Source organism: Pan troglodytes, chromosome 8 (genome assembly GCF_028858775.2).
Source record: "Pan troglodytes isolate AG18354 chromosome 8, NHGRI_mPanTro3-v2.0_pri, whole genome shotgun sequence".
Taxonomy (NCBI): Eukaryota; Metazoa; Chordata; class Mammalia; order Primates; family Hominidae; genus Pan; species Pan troglodytes.
In genome coordinates this window covers 47,046,032-47,065,766 of record NC_072406.2, presented here as the reverse complement: position 1 = coordinate 47,065,766, position 19,735 = coordinate 47,046,032, and the positions used below count along the sequence as shown (strand labels likewise).

Here is a 19,735-nt window from a genome sequence, read left to right as displayed (position 1 = left end):
CCCACCTGGCATGGCCCTCCCTGCACGACCACACGGGTGGGCCAGGGCACTTCATAGCTTGTGTGGATGGTGTTATCAGGGCAGGGGCTGTGTTTTTATTTTTATTGGCCAATTGTTTGGCTTCATATATTTTGGCCGTGCCTGAGCGTGTCTCTAAGGATTGAAGGAGAAACATAACAAAGTGTGTATAATGAGAGCAGTGACGTGGGAGCTGCCAAGGGCTGAGAAAGGGAGGTGGGAGAGAGAGTGGTGGGCGGGCCGGGAAGGCAGGGCAGTTGCCAGGGAGAAGGGGCACTTGGGTCCCAGTCCTCAGAAGAGGCAAAAGACAGAGGCAGGTGCTTCCACTGAATTTCTCCTGGTTGCATTCCAAAGTAGCTCATGCATTCCCGCCGAACCTTTCATCCTCACCTTCCCATTCCTCTCCCTTCTTTACTCTGAGCCCCGACATCTCTTCCCTTCTCCGCCTCTCCCTGCGGAAGCGCCTGGTAGAGATATCTATATTTACACGCAGAGGAGGGTTGCAGCCGCTACCGCTAGTGCCTCCGCTGTTATTTAGTGTTGCCCTAAATAACTACAGCTTTCCCTCTGGGTTAATTGTAGCTCCCTATTTTTAGTCATTTTATCCTATTTAGATATGAGAAAAGCAGACATCCTCAAATTAAAGAGTTATGTAAGTTTGGGCAGCGGAGGCTGGTAGGCTTCTGCAGTATCTTCTTGTCTTCCTTTAGAGAACAATTTATCAATGAGAATCTTCCTGTTTGTGAGGGAGATTAGGAACATAGAACCCTGCGTTCGGCTTGATGCCTTGCAAAGCAGCCCCACTCTGTGGCAGGCTGTGTGCAGAGATCTGAAGGAAGGGAAAGAAAGCAAACAGGAGGTCAGGGGGTACTGCAGCCACCTCCATGAGCTTGAGTCAAGTCCAAGTTTCTGACATGTGATATTCTTCAAAGACACTTGACCTCTGCTTTTCGGATGTTGACAATTAACAGAGTTTTGTCTAAACAAGTTGGTATGGCATTAGAAACCAAAAAGATTACACACAGAAAAAAGTATAGTTACAAAGTGGAGCATAAAATAAAACAAATGGTCTGGGCTTTGTATCAGTTGCATTAGATAAGGTGGTTTGAATTAGAGGCATGTATATGACAAAGAGTGGTTTGTAAATTCTAACTGTAAGTAAGAAACTCTATAGACAGAATTCAAGTTACATTTTGGAATGTCAATGAGAAACACTGGCCAGGTGGTAACACTAGTTGGCAGGAAAAGGGACCTGTGTGGTGGCCCCACACACTCAGTTCTCAATCAGAGTAGGATTTTTGTTTGTTTTTCTTTTTCTAAAATAATTTATTTTTTATTATAAATTATAGGCCGGGCGTGGTGGCTTACGCCTGTAATCCCAGCATTTGGGATGCCGAGGCAGGCGGATCACAAGGTCAGGAGATCGAGACCATCCTGGCTAACACGGTGAAACCCTGTCTCTACTAAAAATACAAAACATTAGCCAGGCTTGGTGGTGGGCGCGTGTAGTCCCAGCTACTCGGGAGGCTGAGGCAGGAGAATGGTGCGAACCCGGGAGGCGGAGCTTGCAGTGAGCCGAGATCGCACCACTGCACTCCAGCCTGGGCAACAGAGCAAAACTCTGTCTCAAAGAAAAGAAAGAAAAGAGAAAAAATTATAAATTGACAGTTTGTATAATTTGTGGGGCACAAAGTGATGTTATGATTTATGAATATAGCATAAAAGAATTAATTAAGTTTAATTAATCAAGTTAGCTAACATATCCATCACCTCAAATATTTACTCTCTCAGCAGTTGTGAAATGTACAATACTCTGTTATTAACTATACCTACCATGCTGTGCAGTAGAACAAACAGAAAAATTGCTCCTCTGTCATTGAGATTTGTACCCTTTGACATCATCTTTTTTTAATTCCTAAATTAGTTTCTTTCCTTAATATCCAAAAGGCAGCCCCCAAAAGGAATAGAGGCGTGCGTAGTCACAGGCACTGGTAGAGAGAAATAAGGTTCTTGGTTTGGTGTTTCCCTTCATTTTCTTTTCCTGCCTCTCCATTTCCTCTTCATCTTTCCCCGCTCCCTCGGCTCCCTGTCTGCTGTGGTCTGACTTCCTCGAAAGGCTTGTATACCTCACCCTCCACGCTGTGTCTCTGCACCCTCCCGCGTTCTCTCCACGAGGCCCATTTGTTATGTCTCCAATCTACTTCCCAACTTATTAGCCTCGCTCCCTCTGTCTTCCTCCTTCTGTCTGTGTCCCCCTCACCCTGGTGGCTTAATGGCTTTCCTCGGGCATCAGCTCTTTGGTTTGAGTCCTCTCCATGCTGATGGTCTCCAGGCCATGTTGGAGGTGGTTGTAATCTTTAGGCGATAATCTTTAGGTGATAGTTATTGCCAAACCGTGGTAAGTGCTTTGAGTGGATTTAGCAATGTCCAGGGGCTCACTGCAGGACCAAACAATCCTATATGTTGGTTATAAAGAAATTCAGTGAAAGGAGATTGATATTTTGTTGCTGTTGTTACCCATGGCCTTAGCCAAGGGCTCACAGGACAGTGGGAAGAACATGGGCTTCCCTCTGATCTCTGCAGCAGTGTGCCGAAGTTGCCCTCGCTTAGCAAGGGTTCCTTTCTCCTCTGATGCTTTTCTGTGTCTTGGCATCTCTACTCAATCCCTCCAACCAAGGAAGGGAAAGCTAACTTTGAAAAACAATTTTTGGCCGGGCAGAGTGGCTCATGCCTGTAATCCCAGGACTATGGGAGGCTGAGCTCGGCGGATCACTTGAGTTCAGGAGTTCAAGACTAGCCTGGTCCAACATGGTGAAATCCCGTCTCTACTAACAATACAAAAATTAGCCAGGTGTGGTGGTTTGTGCCTGTAATCCCAGCTGCCTGGGAGGCTAAGACAGTTGAATCGCTTGAACCCAGGAAGTAGAAGTTGCAGTGAGCCAAGATTGCACCACTGTACTCCACCCTGGGCAAAAGAGTGAGGCTCTGTCTCAAAAACAAAATAATTAAATTAAATTAAAAACAATTTTCTTCTTTGGTCAAAAAGATGCCTCCCTAACTCCAGAGCCTTTTTTTCTTTTTTTCCTCTTTTAGAGATGAGGTCTCACTTTGTTACCCAGGCTGCAGTGCAGTGGTGCAATCACGGCTCACTGCAGCCTCGACCTCCTGGGCTCAAGCAATTCTCCCACCTCAGCCACCCAAGTTGCTGGGACTACAGGCACCCACCACCACACCTGGCTAATTTTTTCAAAACATTTTTTGTAGAGATGGGGTCTCACTATGTTACCCAGGCTGATCTCAAACTCCTGGCCTCAAACAGTCCTCCCACCTCATCCTCCTAAAGTTCTGAGATTACAGGCCTGAGCCACCACACCCAGGCTCAGAGCCTAATCTTTGAAGGCAGAGTGACTTTGTCTTCAAACTACTCCTCCGGGACGTGTTAGTCAATCACTTACTGAGTGCAAGTCACTTTTCTAAGCACTTTACATGTGTTACTTCATTTCTTTCTCCCCACAACCTTTCAGGGTTAGAGATTATGCCTGTTTCATAGGTAAGGTAACTTGAGCCCAGTGAGCAGAACTCGCCCAGTGTCACACAGCGAGGCAGTGGCAGGCTCAGGATTTGAATCTACGTTGCTCTGAGCCTAAGCCACTCCCACCTTGCCCAGCTGGATGCTTAGTTTCCTAGTGTAGGAAACTCTTACTGTCTGTTTCCATCCCTTGGTCTCTACAATTGGCCCATTTCTCATTCTCTCCTTAATCAAGAGCATATAGATACTGCTAACTTCCTTACCAAGGAATTGTGTGTGTGTGCATGTGTGTGTGTGTGTGTGTGTGTGTCTTATGTGCATTTTACCCACATATCTTACTTCAGACCTCAGGGCAGTCTGCTTCCTTCTCTCTATACTGATTAATTTGAAGAAAATTTTAGCTACAAAAAATTCGTTCTCCCACATTGTTGTAATTTCCATCCCTAACAAACCTTTAGTGAATTCTCCCTGTTTAAATGTAGAAAGACTGTGTCTTCCGGGGATGATGCAGAATCCACTTAGGGTGCACAGCTGCCGTAGAGCGAAGCCTGGGGCTCCATGAAGCTGGGGAGGAAGGGGGTTGGTGGATCTTAGTAGGCCAGAGATGAAAAAGAGGTGAAATGTCTGCAGCCTATTTCTGATTATCTTCAAACTGATAACTCATAAAGGAATCCCATTTTTGTTGCTGTAATATCAGTCACAAGTTCCTTGTTTTAATTAAAGTTTCATGATTAATGTCAAATCCCTGGTTTCATGCCGGCATTTTCCAACAGTCTTGTCTCTGGGTAGATTAATTTATGACTTAAGTGAAGATAATCAGTGCTTTAGGCAAATAAACTATTCCATCACATGTAAGGATTCTTGCCTGGGCTGACTGTACAAATGGTGCAGTCTTCCGTTAAAAGAGACCCAGACAGACATGCTATAGAATGCTCATCCAGTCATCGTCATAGCCAGAGGTGATGCTGGACATTACGGTCATTTTCTTTACTGAAAATGTTCCCAACTACATTTTAGGCCATATGGAAAATGGGTGCATTTCACTCCAAACCATATTGATGCAGTTGTGAATGTTCAAAAATGCAAATTGCATCATTCCTACGGGAGATGCAGTGGCTTCCCAGACCTTCTTTTCCTTCTGTGAAAATCTTTGTGAACATTCAGCTGTGTTGTGTGTGTTGATGGAGAGGGTTGAGCAATACATACTGTCGCCAAATGATTTTCTTATTGATAAATGGAGCAATATATTTTGTTTTATTACTCAATTGTCTCTCCCCCTCTTCCATTGTCAAGGCCAAAAAATTAGGGCATGTCTTCCTTTCTGGCACAGAATTGTTTTACTTCATCATAGCCAATCTTATTGTAAATTCATAAAACCATCTAGAGACTTGATAGTAAATTAAAGATGTTTCAAAACAATAATGTTTCCTGGAAATCATGCCCAACTCTGTTGCAGAAGTGGGAAGAATTTGAAATTTCCACGTGACTCTGATTTACTTGCCTATCCTGGGGCGACAGAAAGCAAGTTAAGTAGGTCACCCTGGCCTTTGGTGAAGGTAAATGTATAAGAAAATAGTGCTTACTTTACAGACTTCCGGACTCTCCGTCCAATCTCGATGAGCAGGTATCCCGGAGAGTGTAAGTTGCTGACATACACAACTTGAAAGCCAGAGCTTTAAGGGACTGCCTGTTGCATTTTTTATCATAAAGGAGTCTAGACTTAAATCTTTCATAACCGAACTCATACTGTAATCCATTACATGTACTTCATATTAGCTAGCGCTTCTGGCATTATGGTGGCAGCTGTGTAAAATATTTGTTGTGCTTGTTTAGAATTGAATTGTAATGTTCTAAAGCGAGCAATTATTCCTACCATGGAAGCTGCCAAACCTCTAATACTTCTATACTTTGCCAGTGTGTCTAAATTGCAGGAGATATTGGTACCCTAAGCAGAACAGACACAACCTTCTCAGACACAGGAGGATGACCCTGTTTCTAAATAGCTGCACAGTCTAGTTCTCTCTCCTGTTTACTCGTTGTTAGTTTAGTTGTCTAAGACTATGCGCTTGCTGAGGACAGTCATTTTTGAATTCTCCAGCCCCTATCGCAGTGTCTGGCATGTGATGAGAGAACAGGAATATTTGTTGAAACGTGAAAATGCATATTCCATCCCATCCTGCCCCCTTTCCTCCCTCTCCCTCCTTCTTCCTACCCTCACACTAACCTTTGGGTTTTGCTTTCTAGGCAAAGCAGGAAAAATGCCAGCTCGGTCTCCCAGGACTCTTGGGAGCAGAACTACTCCCCTGGGGAAGGCTTCCAGAGTGCCAAAGAGAACCCCAGGTACTCCAGCTACCAAGGCTCCAGGAACGGCTACCTGGGAGGACACGGCTTCAACGCCAGGGTCATGCTGGAAACTCAGGAGCTCCTTCGCCAGGAACAGAGGCGGAAGGAGCAGCAGATGAAGAAGCAGCCTCCTTCCGAGGGGCCCAGCAACTATGACTCATATAAGAAAGTCCAGGACCCCAGTTACGCCCCTCCCAAGGGGCCCTTCCGGCAAGACGTGCCCCCCTCCCCTTCTCAGGTTGCGAGGCTGAACAGACTTCAGACTCCTGAGAAAGGGAGGCCCTTCTATTCCTGAGCACGCAAAGAACGGATGCTTCATGTCGCGCAATAAAAGACATTTTCCTATGAAGACTTGTATTTTGGGAGTTTTTTAAAACCTCGATGGTACTACGGAGTATTTCTGTTGTTGGTATCAGTGCCTTTAAGCGGTGTAGGCAAAGAAATGGAAGGCCTTAATGTCTTTGCCACTATGTCTCAAGTGTCTGTTTCATGGAAGGATTTCCCACCCTGTGACAATCATCTGTTCGAGGCGTTCATATGCTCTGCGCCTCTCCACAGTACCAGGAATCTCGGCCCTACTCATGAGTTGTCCGCGGCTTGGTTGTGACATCCCCGCACCACTTGCAGTGACAAATTCACCTGACGTGGAGGATGGCGTGCGGCCCTGTTTCTCCCCCTAAGTTCTCTTAGCTATGGGATGACATCTTAGTCTCTGGTGGAGGAAAAGTGGGCGACATACACCAAAAATTGGGGCTTTCTGGTACTTCACAGCACAGCCCTTTGTCATACTTTGTCATCACTGTGGTTTTCTCTTTCCTCTCTCAGCTCTTTGTGACGGGAGAGTCGGTCATCCTATTACAGAAGCTAAGCCATAGTCCAACATTGTTTGGTCACCATGGGGGTCCTTTTGTAGCTGCCTTATGACTCAACATTACCAATAAAGTGATGATCCCGGTCTGCGTTTATACATACGCTTGTTCGGTCCTGTTCCTGACACGTGGGTTGAGTCACCACAGCTCTGTGTGGGGAACGTGGGAGACAGGAGTGGCTCCTGCCGGGGGAAGCTGGGCCTGCCATTGGCCCTGTGTCTATCATGAGGGGAGAGCTAAGAAAGAAATTCTCCTAGGAAGAGCTCATGGCCCAGTTCATCCTAGTAATTATTTTAATTAGTTTTTGTTCTGACAGCTTGTCAGGAAGGGCACAGAATGGGACAGAGATAAACCAGACAGTCATTTTGATCTGCTCTCTACGGTTTTTCAAGTCAGAGGCAATTGATGCTTGTCTAATGCATCCACACATTGCATGTCTGACTGGCGATGCCACGCTCCTAAGTAATTCTGCCATGAAACATAAAAGACAAAGGAAAAGCCGTTACACATCACACAGAGAACATTTTCGGGTCCCACAGCGGTGGTGGCAGGAAGCTCACTCTCGCGTCAGTATTAGAGTGTGTGTGTGGGTCTCGGGGATCTCGGTGGCTCCCATCTTCCTTCATTGTTCTGAACATCCTGTATTGTAAACCATGGCTGGGGTGCTAAAGTGCCTGTGAATCCCGATGTGGAAAAAGCTGGAGGTGAAAGCTCAGCATACCATGTATTTACTTTAAAAACAGAAAAAAAGACATGTATGGATATGTCTATTTTTTTTTTATTGGCACATTGTATTTTTGTGTTGACTTGTTTTTAGAAATGATGTGTCCGCACATGTACCCGTGTCTCTTCTGCATTTCTGTGTCATGGTTCTGTTTCTTAATCACGTGCGGCGGTGTCTTAGTGGTGTTACCAGTGTACGCGCAGTGACCTTGGATGACAGTGGCTCTTTCTCACAGCCTCCCCTGAGCTGTGAGAAACAGCTTTCTCTGTACATATGCGACTCCTAATAAAAGGCATATTTCTTCCTGTTCTTTTGGTGTCTCTGGTGTTCCTGGGCAGCCTTGCCTAGCTGGGCTTTTTTAAAAGGTCTATTAACAGATGTGATTATATATATATATATATATTTAGAGAAAGTTGGAAGTTTCCTCACATCTGAGGAAAATTTGCAGGAAAGGGGGCAGGAGAACCCTGGGGCCCACTCTTGGATGAGGATGGAGAGGGGGGACTCACCTGTCCCTTGGAAAAGATGGTCCCCATTATGACATCATTCTCACTCTTAGTCCATTAAGACAATATACAGTCTTACAGTTGGAAGTCTCAAAGTGGGAAGTTTGCAAACGCAGGAACTGGTGGTTGATTGCGTAGTTGAGCACCTGAGGAGAGAGGGGAAGGGGAGAGACAAGAACCTTCATGAGTCCACTGCAAGGCCCAGGCTGCCTGAAGAAGCCGGAGGAGTTCTGAATTGAAGGAGCCAGTACAGCTCGAACTAAATGAATGAAAAATTATGCAGAAGGCGACATGATAGTCCCATGACTGCCCTTTGCACCCTTGGAATCATCCTAGCAAGCCAGATGTTTTGATTGAGTCCTGGCCTTGAGTTCTGTGAGCCCAGAGAAAGGTCCAGATTTGAGTCCACTTCCAGTACAAACCTGGTTCTTATTTTCCAAATTACGTAGTAAGACCTTGCTATTTCTTTAAGAGGGACGCCCACAAATATGCGTGCGGCATTTTTTTTTTTCAGAATTTTAAGGAGTTTTATTCACTTCTAGGCGTGTGGCATTTTGAAGGCATAAAGGGTGCTATGTCCCTAGGTATGTCTTGTGCACAAATATAGGAGATTTGGTCCCCACGCAAATGGCAGACTTTGCGAGGACCTGTCAAAAATGCCCTCTTATGGAGCACCTAGCATCAGTGGGTTGTCATAGCAACGCTCATCCTGTCACTACATCCACATTCTATCACCTCGAGATTAGGAATGAGGGGTGCATGGCAAGCCGAGGCAATACCACCTCCTTGGTTCTTTCAAGCCTGCCAGGTGTGGGAAGTGAAAAGGGAAGATGGACAGGTTTGTTCATTTTCTCCCTGAGCAGGAGGCCCATTGCTAATGCCAAAACACATGGCTTATTTGTCTCAACTGACAGCGGACAGCAGAGTAGGAGAGGCAATAATCACATGTTGTGGGGACCCAAGTCACAAAGGGACCTGTGGGTTGAAACTGACAGTTTGAGCGGCACTGGGAAGAGAAGTAGGAATGGTCCACAGAGAAGTCAAAATAGGCTCCATGAAGCAATCTTGACTCAGCGGACCAGCCTCCTGGCTTCAGGACCTTTGCTAAGACACAAGGGTATCCCCTGGGAGGGCGTGTCCCAAGGCGGAGCCGGCCCGGGTGCTGTCAAGATGGGCACTGGAATCTGCCCAGCAAAAATTGCATGAAAGGGGAGCCAGGGAGACCCTGGAGCCCACTCTCAGATGAGGATGGAGGTAGGGGAACTCACCTGTCCTTTGGAAAAGATGGTCTCCACTATGGCATCATTTCTAAGTCCATTAAGACAGTATATAGTCATTTGTATTAGAAATTATAAAAATAATACTGCATAGCATATCTATATTATATGTAATTGAAGCACTGCCATCCACCTTCTCTTTCTGTGGTCAGACCGACGGCAGCTCAAAGGTCAAAGTATTAGGGTTCAATCACTTGGCGGTTCATGGTCCAATGACCACAGCTAAGGAGGAGTTCACCAAGGGTTTCATTATTGGCAACACGTGAGGAGGATGCCAGGGATAGTTCCCCAAAGCAGTACCTCCCCGAACGAGGTGAAAACAGCTTTTATTGGGCTGGTGAGCTGAGTCATCATATGTCAAGCTTATCCAATCTGCAGCCCAAGGGCCACATGTGGCCTGGGATGGCTTTGAATGTGGCCCAACAAAAATTCGTAAACCTTCTTAAAATGTTATGAGATTTTTGTTTGTGATTTAAAAAAAAAAAATTTTTTTTAGCTCATCAGCTATCGTTAGTGTATTTTATGTGTGGCCCAAGACAATTCTTCTTCCAACGTGGCCCAGGGAAGCCAAAAGATTGGCCACCCCTGTGAGGTGGAGTAAGGCTGGTGCAGGGACAGTCATTGATCATGCTTCTACATCCTTCGCATGGGTAGAAGATGGCAAATAAGTTCCTCCCTGGGCAGAGTGTTTAGTGCAGTAAGGAGAAGAGTTCACCAAAGTTCCCTCCAACTAGGCACCTCTGGATCCAACTAGTTTTTATTTTGCTGGGTCTGGGCTGCTTCCTGGAACTTTTGTGAAACAAGGAGAACTCAGGGTGCAACAGTTACCAGTGGGCACTTTTCCACAGGCTCCCAGAAAACCCGGGGACCCTGGGTTACAAAAGCACCCCACAATTGACAGGGCTGTCCCAGAACAGGCGGAGAGCAGGACCCCAACTTCTCTGGGTTTCTGCCAATGAAGTCCAGTAGATCCAATGAGAGAGCGTAAACCCAGTGAATTTTCTGTTTCATGGAGTTTGAAAAGGGGTGGAAAATAAGCAAACCACTTTGTCAGGAATCTTCTTTGTGATCGTTGGCCACAATAAGTATCACAGCGAGGAGACAGCCGGTGGGAGACCAGGCATCCCGGTGGCTTCTCTGTCCACGCCATTGCCCTTGTTTCACCCACATACGGCAGTCATCAAGAATGCTGCCCTGCTCCAGTATTTTTTATTAGAAAGTGCACACATTTGTACTTTCGAATGTAGTTTTGCATATGTCATTCTATATTTGGTTATTTTAATGGGTTTCTTATTTCATACGCTGAGTCCTTAAAGCTCAGGTGTTTCTGAAACCAATCTAGGATGAGGCAGGTAGTTCTTATTTTCTGGCTTTGTTTGCTAGTCATGGAAGAGTAAGTCATGAGGTTCAACTACCCGCCTCCAGGTACGTTCCATTAGAAATGTCCTCCTTCCCATAGCACAGTGTACCATACATTTAAATGTCTAGTTAACAGTCAGCTTTTTTCTTCTGGGGTGGGGAGGAGGGAACAAAGATTACTTGGATAATGACATGTCAGGTAAGGAGATAATCTTTTCTTCAGAGACAGGATATCATCTTAATAAGGCAGCTAATAAGAACGTTCACAGGTCAGAAAGTGAGAGTGACGGAGATGCTTTAATGGAAAACCACCTTCAGCTCTGAGTAATGATTAGATCACAAAAGCTGGTGGAATAAAATTGACTTTTAAAAATGTGTCAGGGATAAGGGTTGTAATTCTGAACATAAGCTTTAAAGAATTTTTTTTAAACAAGAAACTGATATTCTGCTTTGGTGCTTATGGGGGAAAGGAAAGATTCTCATTGCAACCCACATAGAAGGATTTTTTTCCCCTTGAGACAGAGTCTTGCTTCCTTGCCCAGGCTGGAGTGCAGTGGTGCAATCTCAGCTCACTGCAACCTCAGCCTCTTAGGTTCAAGTGATTCTCCTGCCTCAGCCTCCCAAGTAGCTGGGATTACGTGTGCACCACCAAGCCTGGCTGATTTTTGTATTTTTAGTAAAGACGGGGTTTCACCACGTTGGCCAGGATGGTCTCAAACTCCTGACTTCAGGCAATCCCCCTGCCTCAGCCTCCCAAAGTGCCGAGATTACAGGGGTGAGCCACCACACCCAGCTAGATGGGTTCTTGTCTCCAGAATTTAGCATCTTTCCCGCCAGCACGCATCCTTCTCCTCTCCTAGACTTTCATATTCCATTCAGCAAAGTAAAAGCCTATGGATGTCCTCTGTCCATAAATTTCGTTGCCTTCAGTTAAACCCCATCATAAGCCCCATCACAGGGAATTTCACTTTCACACTTGATCTTAGCCAAAAAAGGCTAAGACGCGATAGGGAATTTCACCTTTAAAGAATTCCATTATGGATCCCCTAAGATCGAGAATCCTTTTCTGAAGAAGATAACCGCTTTTTCTCATATTTTTTCCCCTTTCTGAGCTCCGATTTAAATCATCAGTTTTTATTTCCTGATTTGTATGTTTTTTAAGCACATTGTATCTGCGCTGGCCTGCCCCACTCCGGATGGGTCTGTTTAACACTGGTCATGGGAGTAGAGGGCGGGAGGCAAGGAACTGAGTCTTCCCACTGTGAAGCTGAACAATTCCTCATCTTTCCTGCTTAGCACTTACTTGCTCACAGGATCAATTAAATGTGTGAAAACACCTTTTTTCTGAATTGCACGGTGAACTGCTGAGTCACCTCACACCGTTGCTGGCTTAGAAAAGCCATTTCGAGTTTGTTCCTAGATGCTGTGGATGCCTCTCAATGATCTGATCCCGCAGGGTGTCAGCAGCCTCAGCGGATCGTCTGTGGGAGGAAGGAGCGTGAGCAGGGGCCCTTCTTCGCTCCCTGGAGGCAGGCTCCCCGCTAGCAAGAAGGTTCCTTCTGAAACCGAGGTTTGGCTTCCATGAAGGATTTTATGATGCAAATATTTTAAGTACAACTTTGAAGGTTTTGCCATTAAAAACAGCTTCGCATGGCTCTGGGCCCAGCTGACTGCAAACTATGAGGGGGGAAAGTGCCATAGATTGCTGGCAAGTGACAGAAGGAAAACAACACAAATTCCTAAACCAATCATGACCCGGGCTAATGATCTGGTTTCAGGGTTCAGTTCATATCTGACTTGCGTTTACCCGGCTCGAGTTGTCAGCAGCAACGTATCCATTGCAGTTGTTTATGATGGGATTAAATGGGTAAAAACGTTGGCTGACAACCCTGAGATGGGTCAGATTAGGGCTCGCCAAAGAACGTGGGGTGTTTTGGAATATAGCAAACCTTTGAACTCGTAAAGCCTCAAAGTGAATTTGCTGTGCACATGCCCTGACTTGGAGCTCCATTTCCAAACTTGCTTTAATTTTATCTGCTTGGCTTGACTTCTATCCAGGCCCAAGGGGCCCCCATTCTGGTCCCAGCAACCAAAGCATTCCCGCAAAATATGAACCCGCAAAGTCCACAAGCTGCTCCTGGCTTCTTACTTTTTTTGATTGATTTATTTGTGTAGCACTTTACAATTTGCAAAACGTTCCCATCTTTTCTTCTTGAGTCCCCAAACCCTGGGAAGCAGGCTAGAGAAATGATAGTTCAATTTTACACATGAGGACACTGAGAAACCAAGAATTTGAGACTTGCCAGGTGATGAGTGGCTCAATCAGAACCCAAAACTCATTGTCCCAACTGTGACCCCTACTTGTGATACAAAGGTTTTATCAAATAAAAAGATTTTACTTTAGGCAATTTTAAATGCCTTACTTGATGGTCATTGTACATTTCGTCGATGGGAAAAAAAGTACAACATAATGTATAAACAATTGCAAAATTGGTAATCCTTTGAAAATTAATTTTATGGGTACAATGAAAAGTTCAAACCTTTAATCCCAGCACTTTGGGAGGCCAAGCGGGAGGCCAAGAATTTGAGACCAGCCTGGGCAACATAGCAAGATCCCTATCTCTACAAAAAGTAAAAAAGCATTAGCCAGGCATGGCAGCATGCACCTATAGGCCTAGCTACTTGGGAAGATGAGATGGGAGGTTTGGTTGAGCCCTGGAGTTCAAGGCTGCAGTGATCACACCATTGCACTCCAGCCTCGGCAACAGAGCAAGACCATGTCTTTAAACAAACTTTTTTTTTTTTTTAATTTAAAGCTGGGCACGGTGGTTCACACCTGTAATCCCAGCACTTTGGGAGGCCGAGGCAGGTGGATCACTTGAGGTTAGGAGTTCGAAACCAGCCTGGTTAACATGATGAAACCCCATCTCTACCAAAAACAACAACAACAACAACAACAAAACAAATTAGCTGGGTGTGGTGGCACATGCCTGTAATCCCACCTACTAGGGAGGCTGAGGCAAGAGAATCGCCTGAACCCAGGAGGTGGAGGTTGCAGTGAGCCAAGATCACGCCCCTGCATTCCAGCCTGTGCAACAGAACGAGACTCCGTCTAAAAAATTTTTTTAATTTAAAATATTTTATGAATCATAATACTATTTATATTATAAAATTACATATTATATATGTATGCAAACACATTATACACATATACATATAATGGTTCATTCACACTTCAGGCACTGGGTGTCATAAATTTGCAAAGTCTACTGAAATAGACATTTTAGCCAGGCTTCCATGTGGATGTGCAGAGCCTCCCGGGCTCCCTTGCTGGTGACCATGGTTTCATGCTCTGCCTCCTCTGCTTCAGTGTTTAAGACCCTCAGACCAGAAGGGGTTCATTTCTAAGCCAGGTTTCAAGGTTGAGAAAAGGAAGAGTTAAGTGAAAATGTTGGAAACTGAGGAGGATCTGAAACACAAGGAAAGCAGGGCGCTGCGGAACACAGAATGGCCACGACGAAACGCCAGTTCCTCACAGGCAGGCTTCTGTGGCAGATGCAAAAAACAGGCCTCGGATGCTAATCCAAAATAGAAAAGATCGCTGGGAGATTGTGAAACAATAACAATTTGCATTAAATCATCAGCTGCTTTCAGCACAGATGGGAAAAGCCTGTTACAAAATGTTGTAAGACATTTGCAGCGGGTTTCAAGCTGGACAGGCATTAAAAACATTCTTGAGCTTTTCATGTTGGGAATAAAAATGTAAATCATTTTTAGTAAGGATTTTTTTTTTTTACATACCATTTTGTCTTTGTATTTTATTTTATTTTGGGAAAGGAGACGACATAGTAATAGCCAAGGGGAAATGATCCATTTACAGAGTTGGATAGATAAAATTTATCTTCAAAGAGGTAGAATATTAATTATGCATACATAGAAACTTTGAGCTCTGAGACATTCCCAGTGAAACGATGGCTTATTTCACTCAAGATCCTAATCAAGCACAGTTCCCGTATCTGAGAGAGAAACACTGCCAGTTGCTAACATGCCTGCTTTTCTGGGTCAGTTTCAGAGCATGGAGGCAGAGTTGGGGAAGCCGACTAGGACTGGAGGGCCTTGCTCTGGAAGCTCTCTAGGACTGGCTCGCGGCTTTGGCCCTGAGAGCACGGGCGCTTCTCCTCCATTGCGCCTTTAAATGGACTGCGGGGGCCGGAAGGCAGGAGCCAGGAGCTGATGCAGCAGGCCCATCTCCCGTGATCCCACGCCCCTGGAGAAGAGACTAGACAGCCACAGACTCTCAGCGTCTGGAAGGACTGGCTGGCCTAGGGAAACGAGTTTCCAATAACTAATCCAGCTGAACGAGGCACTTCCCTTGGCTCTGGCTCTCCTTCCCGTAAGCCAGGAAATGTTCTCTCCATTCATTCGGGGATGGCTCATCAGGGACTTCTAATCTCGGACTGGTTACTCTGCAGACTATGCTGGTATCTTCTGCTGTGTATCCTAAGTCCTTTTAGTGGTTCCCTCTGGACTAATTGATACTCAGAGATATCCTGCGTGTGTGATTTGTTCAAGGTAATTGTAAGGCCACAAAGAAGCCAATATTGATTTTTTTTTTTAAGATGCCACTTTATGTGGCTTGAAATTTACTATGTAGAATATGCAGTCAGTTTAGGGAAAATAATTATCTCATATTCATTTACTCATTCATTCATTCATTCATTCATTCATTCATGGCTCCTGCTGTAGGCCAGGTGCCATGTATATGCTGGAAACTCACTAGGGAATAACGCAGTCTTACACTAACGGGGAATAGCCAGGCTGTGTAAAGTTCAGACAGTGATGCTTGGTGCAGAGAAAATAAAGCAGGATTCAGGACTAGGATGTGAGAAGGAGCAGACGGGTTGGAGTTGGGGGGTCCGTGTTGTATGATACTAGGGTGCTTTCAGTAGAGACTCTGGAGGGAATACTGGCAGGAGTGACATTGGTAGGAGTGGCCTGGGACACGGTGGTGGACATGAGGCAGAAGGCAAGATAGAGAGTGAGGCAGTTATGGAGCAGGGAGACCAGTGTGCTGGAGGACACCAAAATCATCATCAACAACAAATATGGTTGCAAGACAGCGATTCAAATGCTAAAACCTTCACAGAATGCAAGCCTATGGGAGACGGTGAGAAGGAGTGAAATAAAGTACGGTCTAATTACAAGCTTCGAGGGAGAAGGGGAGGCATTCCTGAGAAAGGAAGAACGATGACCGGGAAGTGTCAACGGGAGTAAGAAAGATACCTGTCCCATTTCCAACCCCCAAATATGTGCGGGGGGAGCCTCCAGCAGCCACCACTGGGAAGGTGGCAGGTGTCAGTGAGGGCAAGAATAGGGTGGGGCTGCACAATCCCTGAGGGAAGTGAGACCACCTAAAGATGGGACCTAGAGGTCTTGGGCTTCCTTCTGACATCGGAAGCAGAAAGGGGTGTGGGGCAGGATGTGTCATGGGGTCTCTGAGGGGAGGCAGATGCTCAGCTCTAAACACTGCCCACCCCTAGGAGCTGAGGCAGGACTCACCGGGAGCATGTGGGCATTGTACCTAGAGGTGGCTGTCATAGCTCCACCCATCATAGCAGCCCCAATTCCCAATCCTGCTTCCCTGCTGTGTGTCTGTGTCTTGATGATAGACATCACTCATTCATTCATTCATTCATTCATTCAGGGCCTACAGTATATGAGACAATGTCTTCATCACTGGGCATTCAGTGGTGAACTAAAGACACCCTGGGCCAGGTGCAGTGGCTCACACCTTTCATTCCAGCACTTTGGGGGCTGAGGTGGGTGGATCACTTGAGCTCAGAGTTTGAGACCAGCCTAGGCAACATGGTGAAACCCCATCTCCACAACTATAGCAACAACGAAGAGACCTTGATGTTCTCATAAAAATGACATTCCAGAGGCAGGGGCAAACATTAATTAAGTAAACACACTACTAGATAGAGTACATTATGTTGTGACAAGAGCAGTGAAAACAGAGTTGCTGTGATGGAATAATAGGGAAAGGAGACATAATTAAGATAGGAGCCAGATGCCGTGGCTCACATCTATAATCCCAGCACTCTGGGAGGCCAAGGCCAGAGGATCACTTAGCCTGGGCAACATAGGGAGACCTCATCTCTACAAAAAATTCAAAAATTAGTTAGGTGTGGTCATGCGTGCCTGTAGTCTTAGCTACTTGGGGGGCTGAAGCAAGAGAATCCCTTGAGCACAGGAAGTTAAGGCTGCAGTGAGCCATGATTGCGCCACTGCACTCCAGCCAGTGTGGCAGAACGAGACCCTGTCTCAAAAGAAAAAAAAAAAAAGAGACAGTTTTGTGAGGAGTGATTTGTAAACTGAGCCTTGAAGGATTTGAAAATCCAACAAGAATTTGGCAATATATCAAGATCCCAAAAACTTGATCCCCTGTGACCCCGAGGTTTCATTTTCTAGAATATAGCTGATGAAACTCAAAAGGTAGATTAGATAGAGATTTATGCCCAAAGCTGTTAAAAAATATTGTTTATAAGCCAGAAGAATTGGATGTAAACATCCCAAACTAGGGAAATGGCTAAGGAAATTATGGCATAGAATGTAGTAGTGTATTATAGCTATTAAAGTTAATGTTTATGAATAAATTCCACCAATATAGAAATATAATCACAATATAATGTTCAATAAAAGATACTAAAATATCAAATTGTGCCTTCATCATGCCCACATATATATGCATGTATATGTGTAAATGTGTGTGTTTAGATACATATGTGTGTTTATGTGTGTGTGTGTGTGTACAGAAAGGGAAGAAATAACCCCAATATTAACAAGTTATCACCAAGTGTTTGGATTATGTAGCAAAGCTAAATCGTTTTTCAGCTGCCATGGACACCCTCAGGTTAAAGGTCATGGAAACTGAGCCTGCCCTGATGACCCCAGCGTGCAACCTCACGCAGAACTTAAGTGTTCAGATGGAGGAGTGGGGACTGAATTAAGATGCAAATGCCACATGGCAGGAGGCAGGATCCAATCATGTCATCTGCAAACAGAGGCAATTTAATTTCCTCCTTTCCTATTTGGATGCTTTTGATTTATTTTTTTTTCTTGCCTAATTGCTCTGGCTAGGTCTTCTAGTACTATGTTGGATACAAGTGTTGAGAGTGGGCACCTGAGTCTTGTTCCTGATCTTGTTAGAGTAGCAGATAGCCAGAAACGAGCAGCCCAGGGAGCCCCCTGGGAAAAGAAGTCTTGGAGATGTTGCCCACTGGCAGTCAGCAAAAAGGGCAAGATCACATCTGGTCTTGTGGTTGGGGCTCCTCCAGCCCTGAAGGGGATTTATCAAGCCCTAGCTGGAGGTAACCATGCTAAGGACTTTCCCCATTGACGAGCACATGCACTCCTCCAAAAACTCACTCTAGAATAGCTTTTTGCTCATTATAATAGTAAAAAGAACACCCCTGGATGGAAATTTTAAATGCTAATGAGACACACGATGTGTGTACTGGCATGTACAACCACAGAGCATGTGCGCCCAAAGGGACCTCCTGAAACAGGATTGTAAGTGACACCCCCTCATGCCCTTTCATGAATAATCATGTAAGAGTCTCATGAAGGGCATTTCCCCAGCACTAGTGGCTGCTGGCTCTTTCTTTTGTGCAGCCTACTCTCTCGTCTTTCAGAGCTTACTGCTTCTTTAAATAAACACTGCTGCTATGCTACTATGACTTTTCCAGCTGGACCAGCCTGGAACTTTTTCCATTGCTCTCTAGGCATGTACTTTATCTTCCTTCAATAAACTCTGCTGCTTAACCCTTGCTATGCATCTCTTGGCTGAATTTTTTCTTCCAGGTTAGGCAAGAACCGAGGATTCCCTCACTTCCTGGTAAGTCTTAGAGGAAGAGCTGTTAGCAACAGACTTGTCATATGTGGCTTTTATTATGTTGAGGTACATCCCTTCTATATCTATTTTGTTGAGAGTTTTTAATTATGAAAATATGTTACATTTTGTCAAAAGCTTTTTCTGCATGCATTGAGATGATCATATGATTTTTATCTTTTTATTCTGTCAATATGGTGTATATGATTTATTGATTTGTGTATGTTAAACCATCCTTGCATCTCCAGGATAAATCACACATGAACATGGTGTATGATCCTTTTCATGTGCTGTTGAATTTGGTTTGCTAGTATTTTATTGAGGATTTTTTGCATCTAAATTCATCAGGAATATGGGCCTGTAATTTTGTTTTCTTGTAGCATTCTTACATGGCTTTGTTATGAGGATCATACTGGCCTTGTAAAATGAGTTTGGAAGTATTCCTCTTCCTTCAGTTTTTTGGAAGAGTTTGAGAAGGATTGGCATCAATTCTTCTTGAAACTCTTGGTAAAATTCACCAGTGAAGCCATCTGGTTCTGGGCTTTACTTTGTTGGAAAGCTTTTGATTATTGATTCTATCTCCTTAGTTGTTACTGATCTGTTCAGATATTCTATTTTTTATAATTTACTCTTGACTGGTTCTCTGTTTTTAGGAATGTATCAATTTCTTCTAAGTTATTCAATACAGTTGTGTGCCACATAACAATGTTGTGATCAATGATGAACTCCATATATGACCGTAATCCCATAAGATTATAATGGAGCTGAAAAACTCCTATTGCCTAGTGACTTCATAGCCATTGTGACACTGTAGTGCAATTCATCACCTTTTCTTTGTTTAAGTATGCAAATTCTTACCATTATGTTACACCTGCCTATAGTATTCAGTATGGTAATAAGATATACAGGTTTTAGTCTATATTGTATAGCCTCAGTGTATAGCAGGCTATTCCATCCAGGATTGTGTAAATACACTCTATGATGTTTACACAATGACAAAATTGCCTAACACATTTCTCTGAATATATTCCCATATATGGCATATAACTGTTCTTACTAGTCTCTCATGATTCTTTGTATTTATTTGCTATCATTTACAATGTCTTCTTTTTAATTTATAATCTTATTTATTTGAGTCTTCTCTTTTTTTCTTGGTAGCCTAGCTAGTTGTATTGATTTTGTTTATCTTTTCAAAAAACAACTCTTAGTTTTGTTGATC

General features: G+C 44.5%; 1 protein-coding gene across 24 annotated transcripts in view; it reads left to right on the top strand.

Annotated features, from left to right (window-relative positions):
* The window catches only part of PARD3 (par-3 family cell polarity regulator), a 708,800-nt gene extending 701,008 nt beyond the window's left edge, over positions 1-7,792 (top strand). For all 24 annotated transcript variants that reach the window (XM_001145290.7, XM_001144818.7, XM_001144902.7 and 21 more), the window contains one exon: positions 5,792-7,792. In XM_001145290.7, coding sequence (XP_001145290.6) covers positions 5,792-6,185 — 394 coding nt within the window. In that variant the 3' untranslated portion in view covers positions 6,186-7,792. The remainder of the gene's footprint in view (positions 1-5,791) is intronic.
* Positions 7,793-19,735: the final 11,943 nt, after the last annotated feature.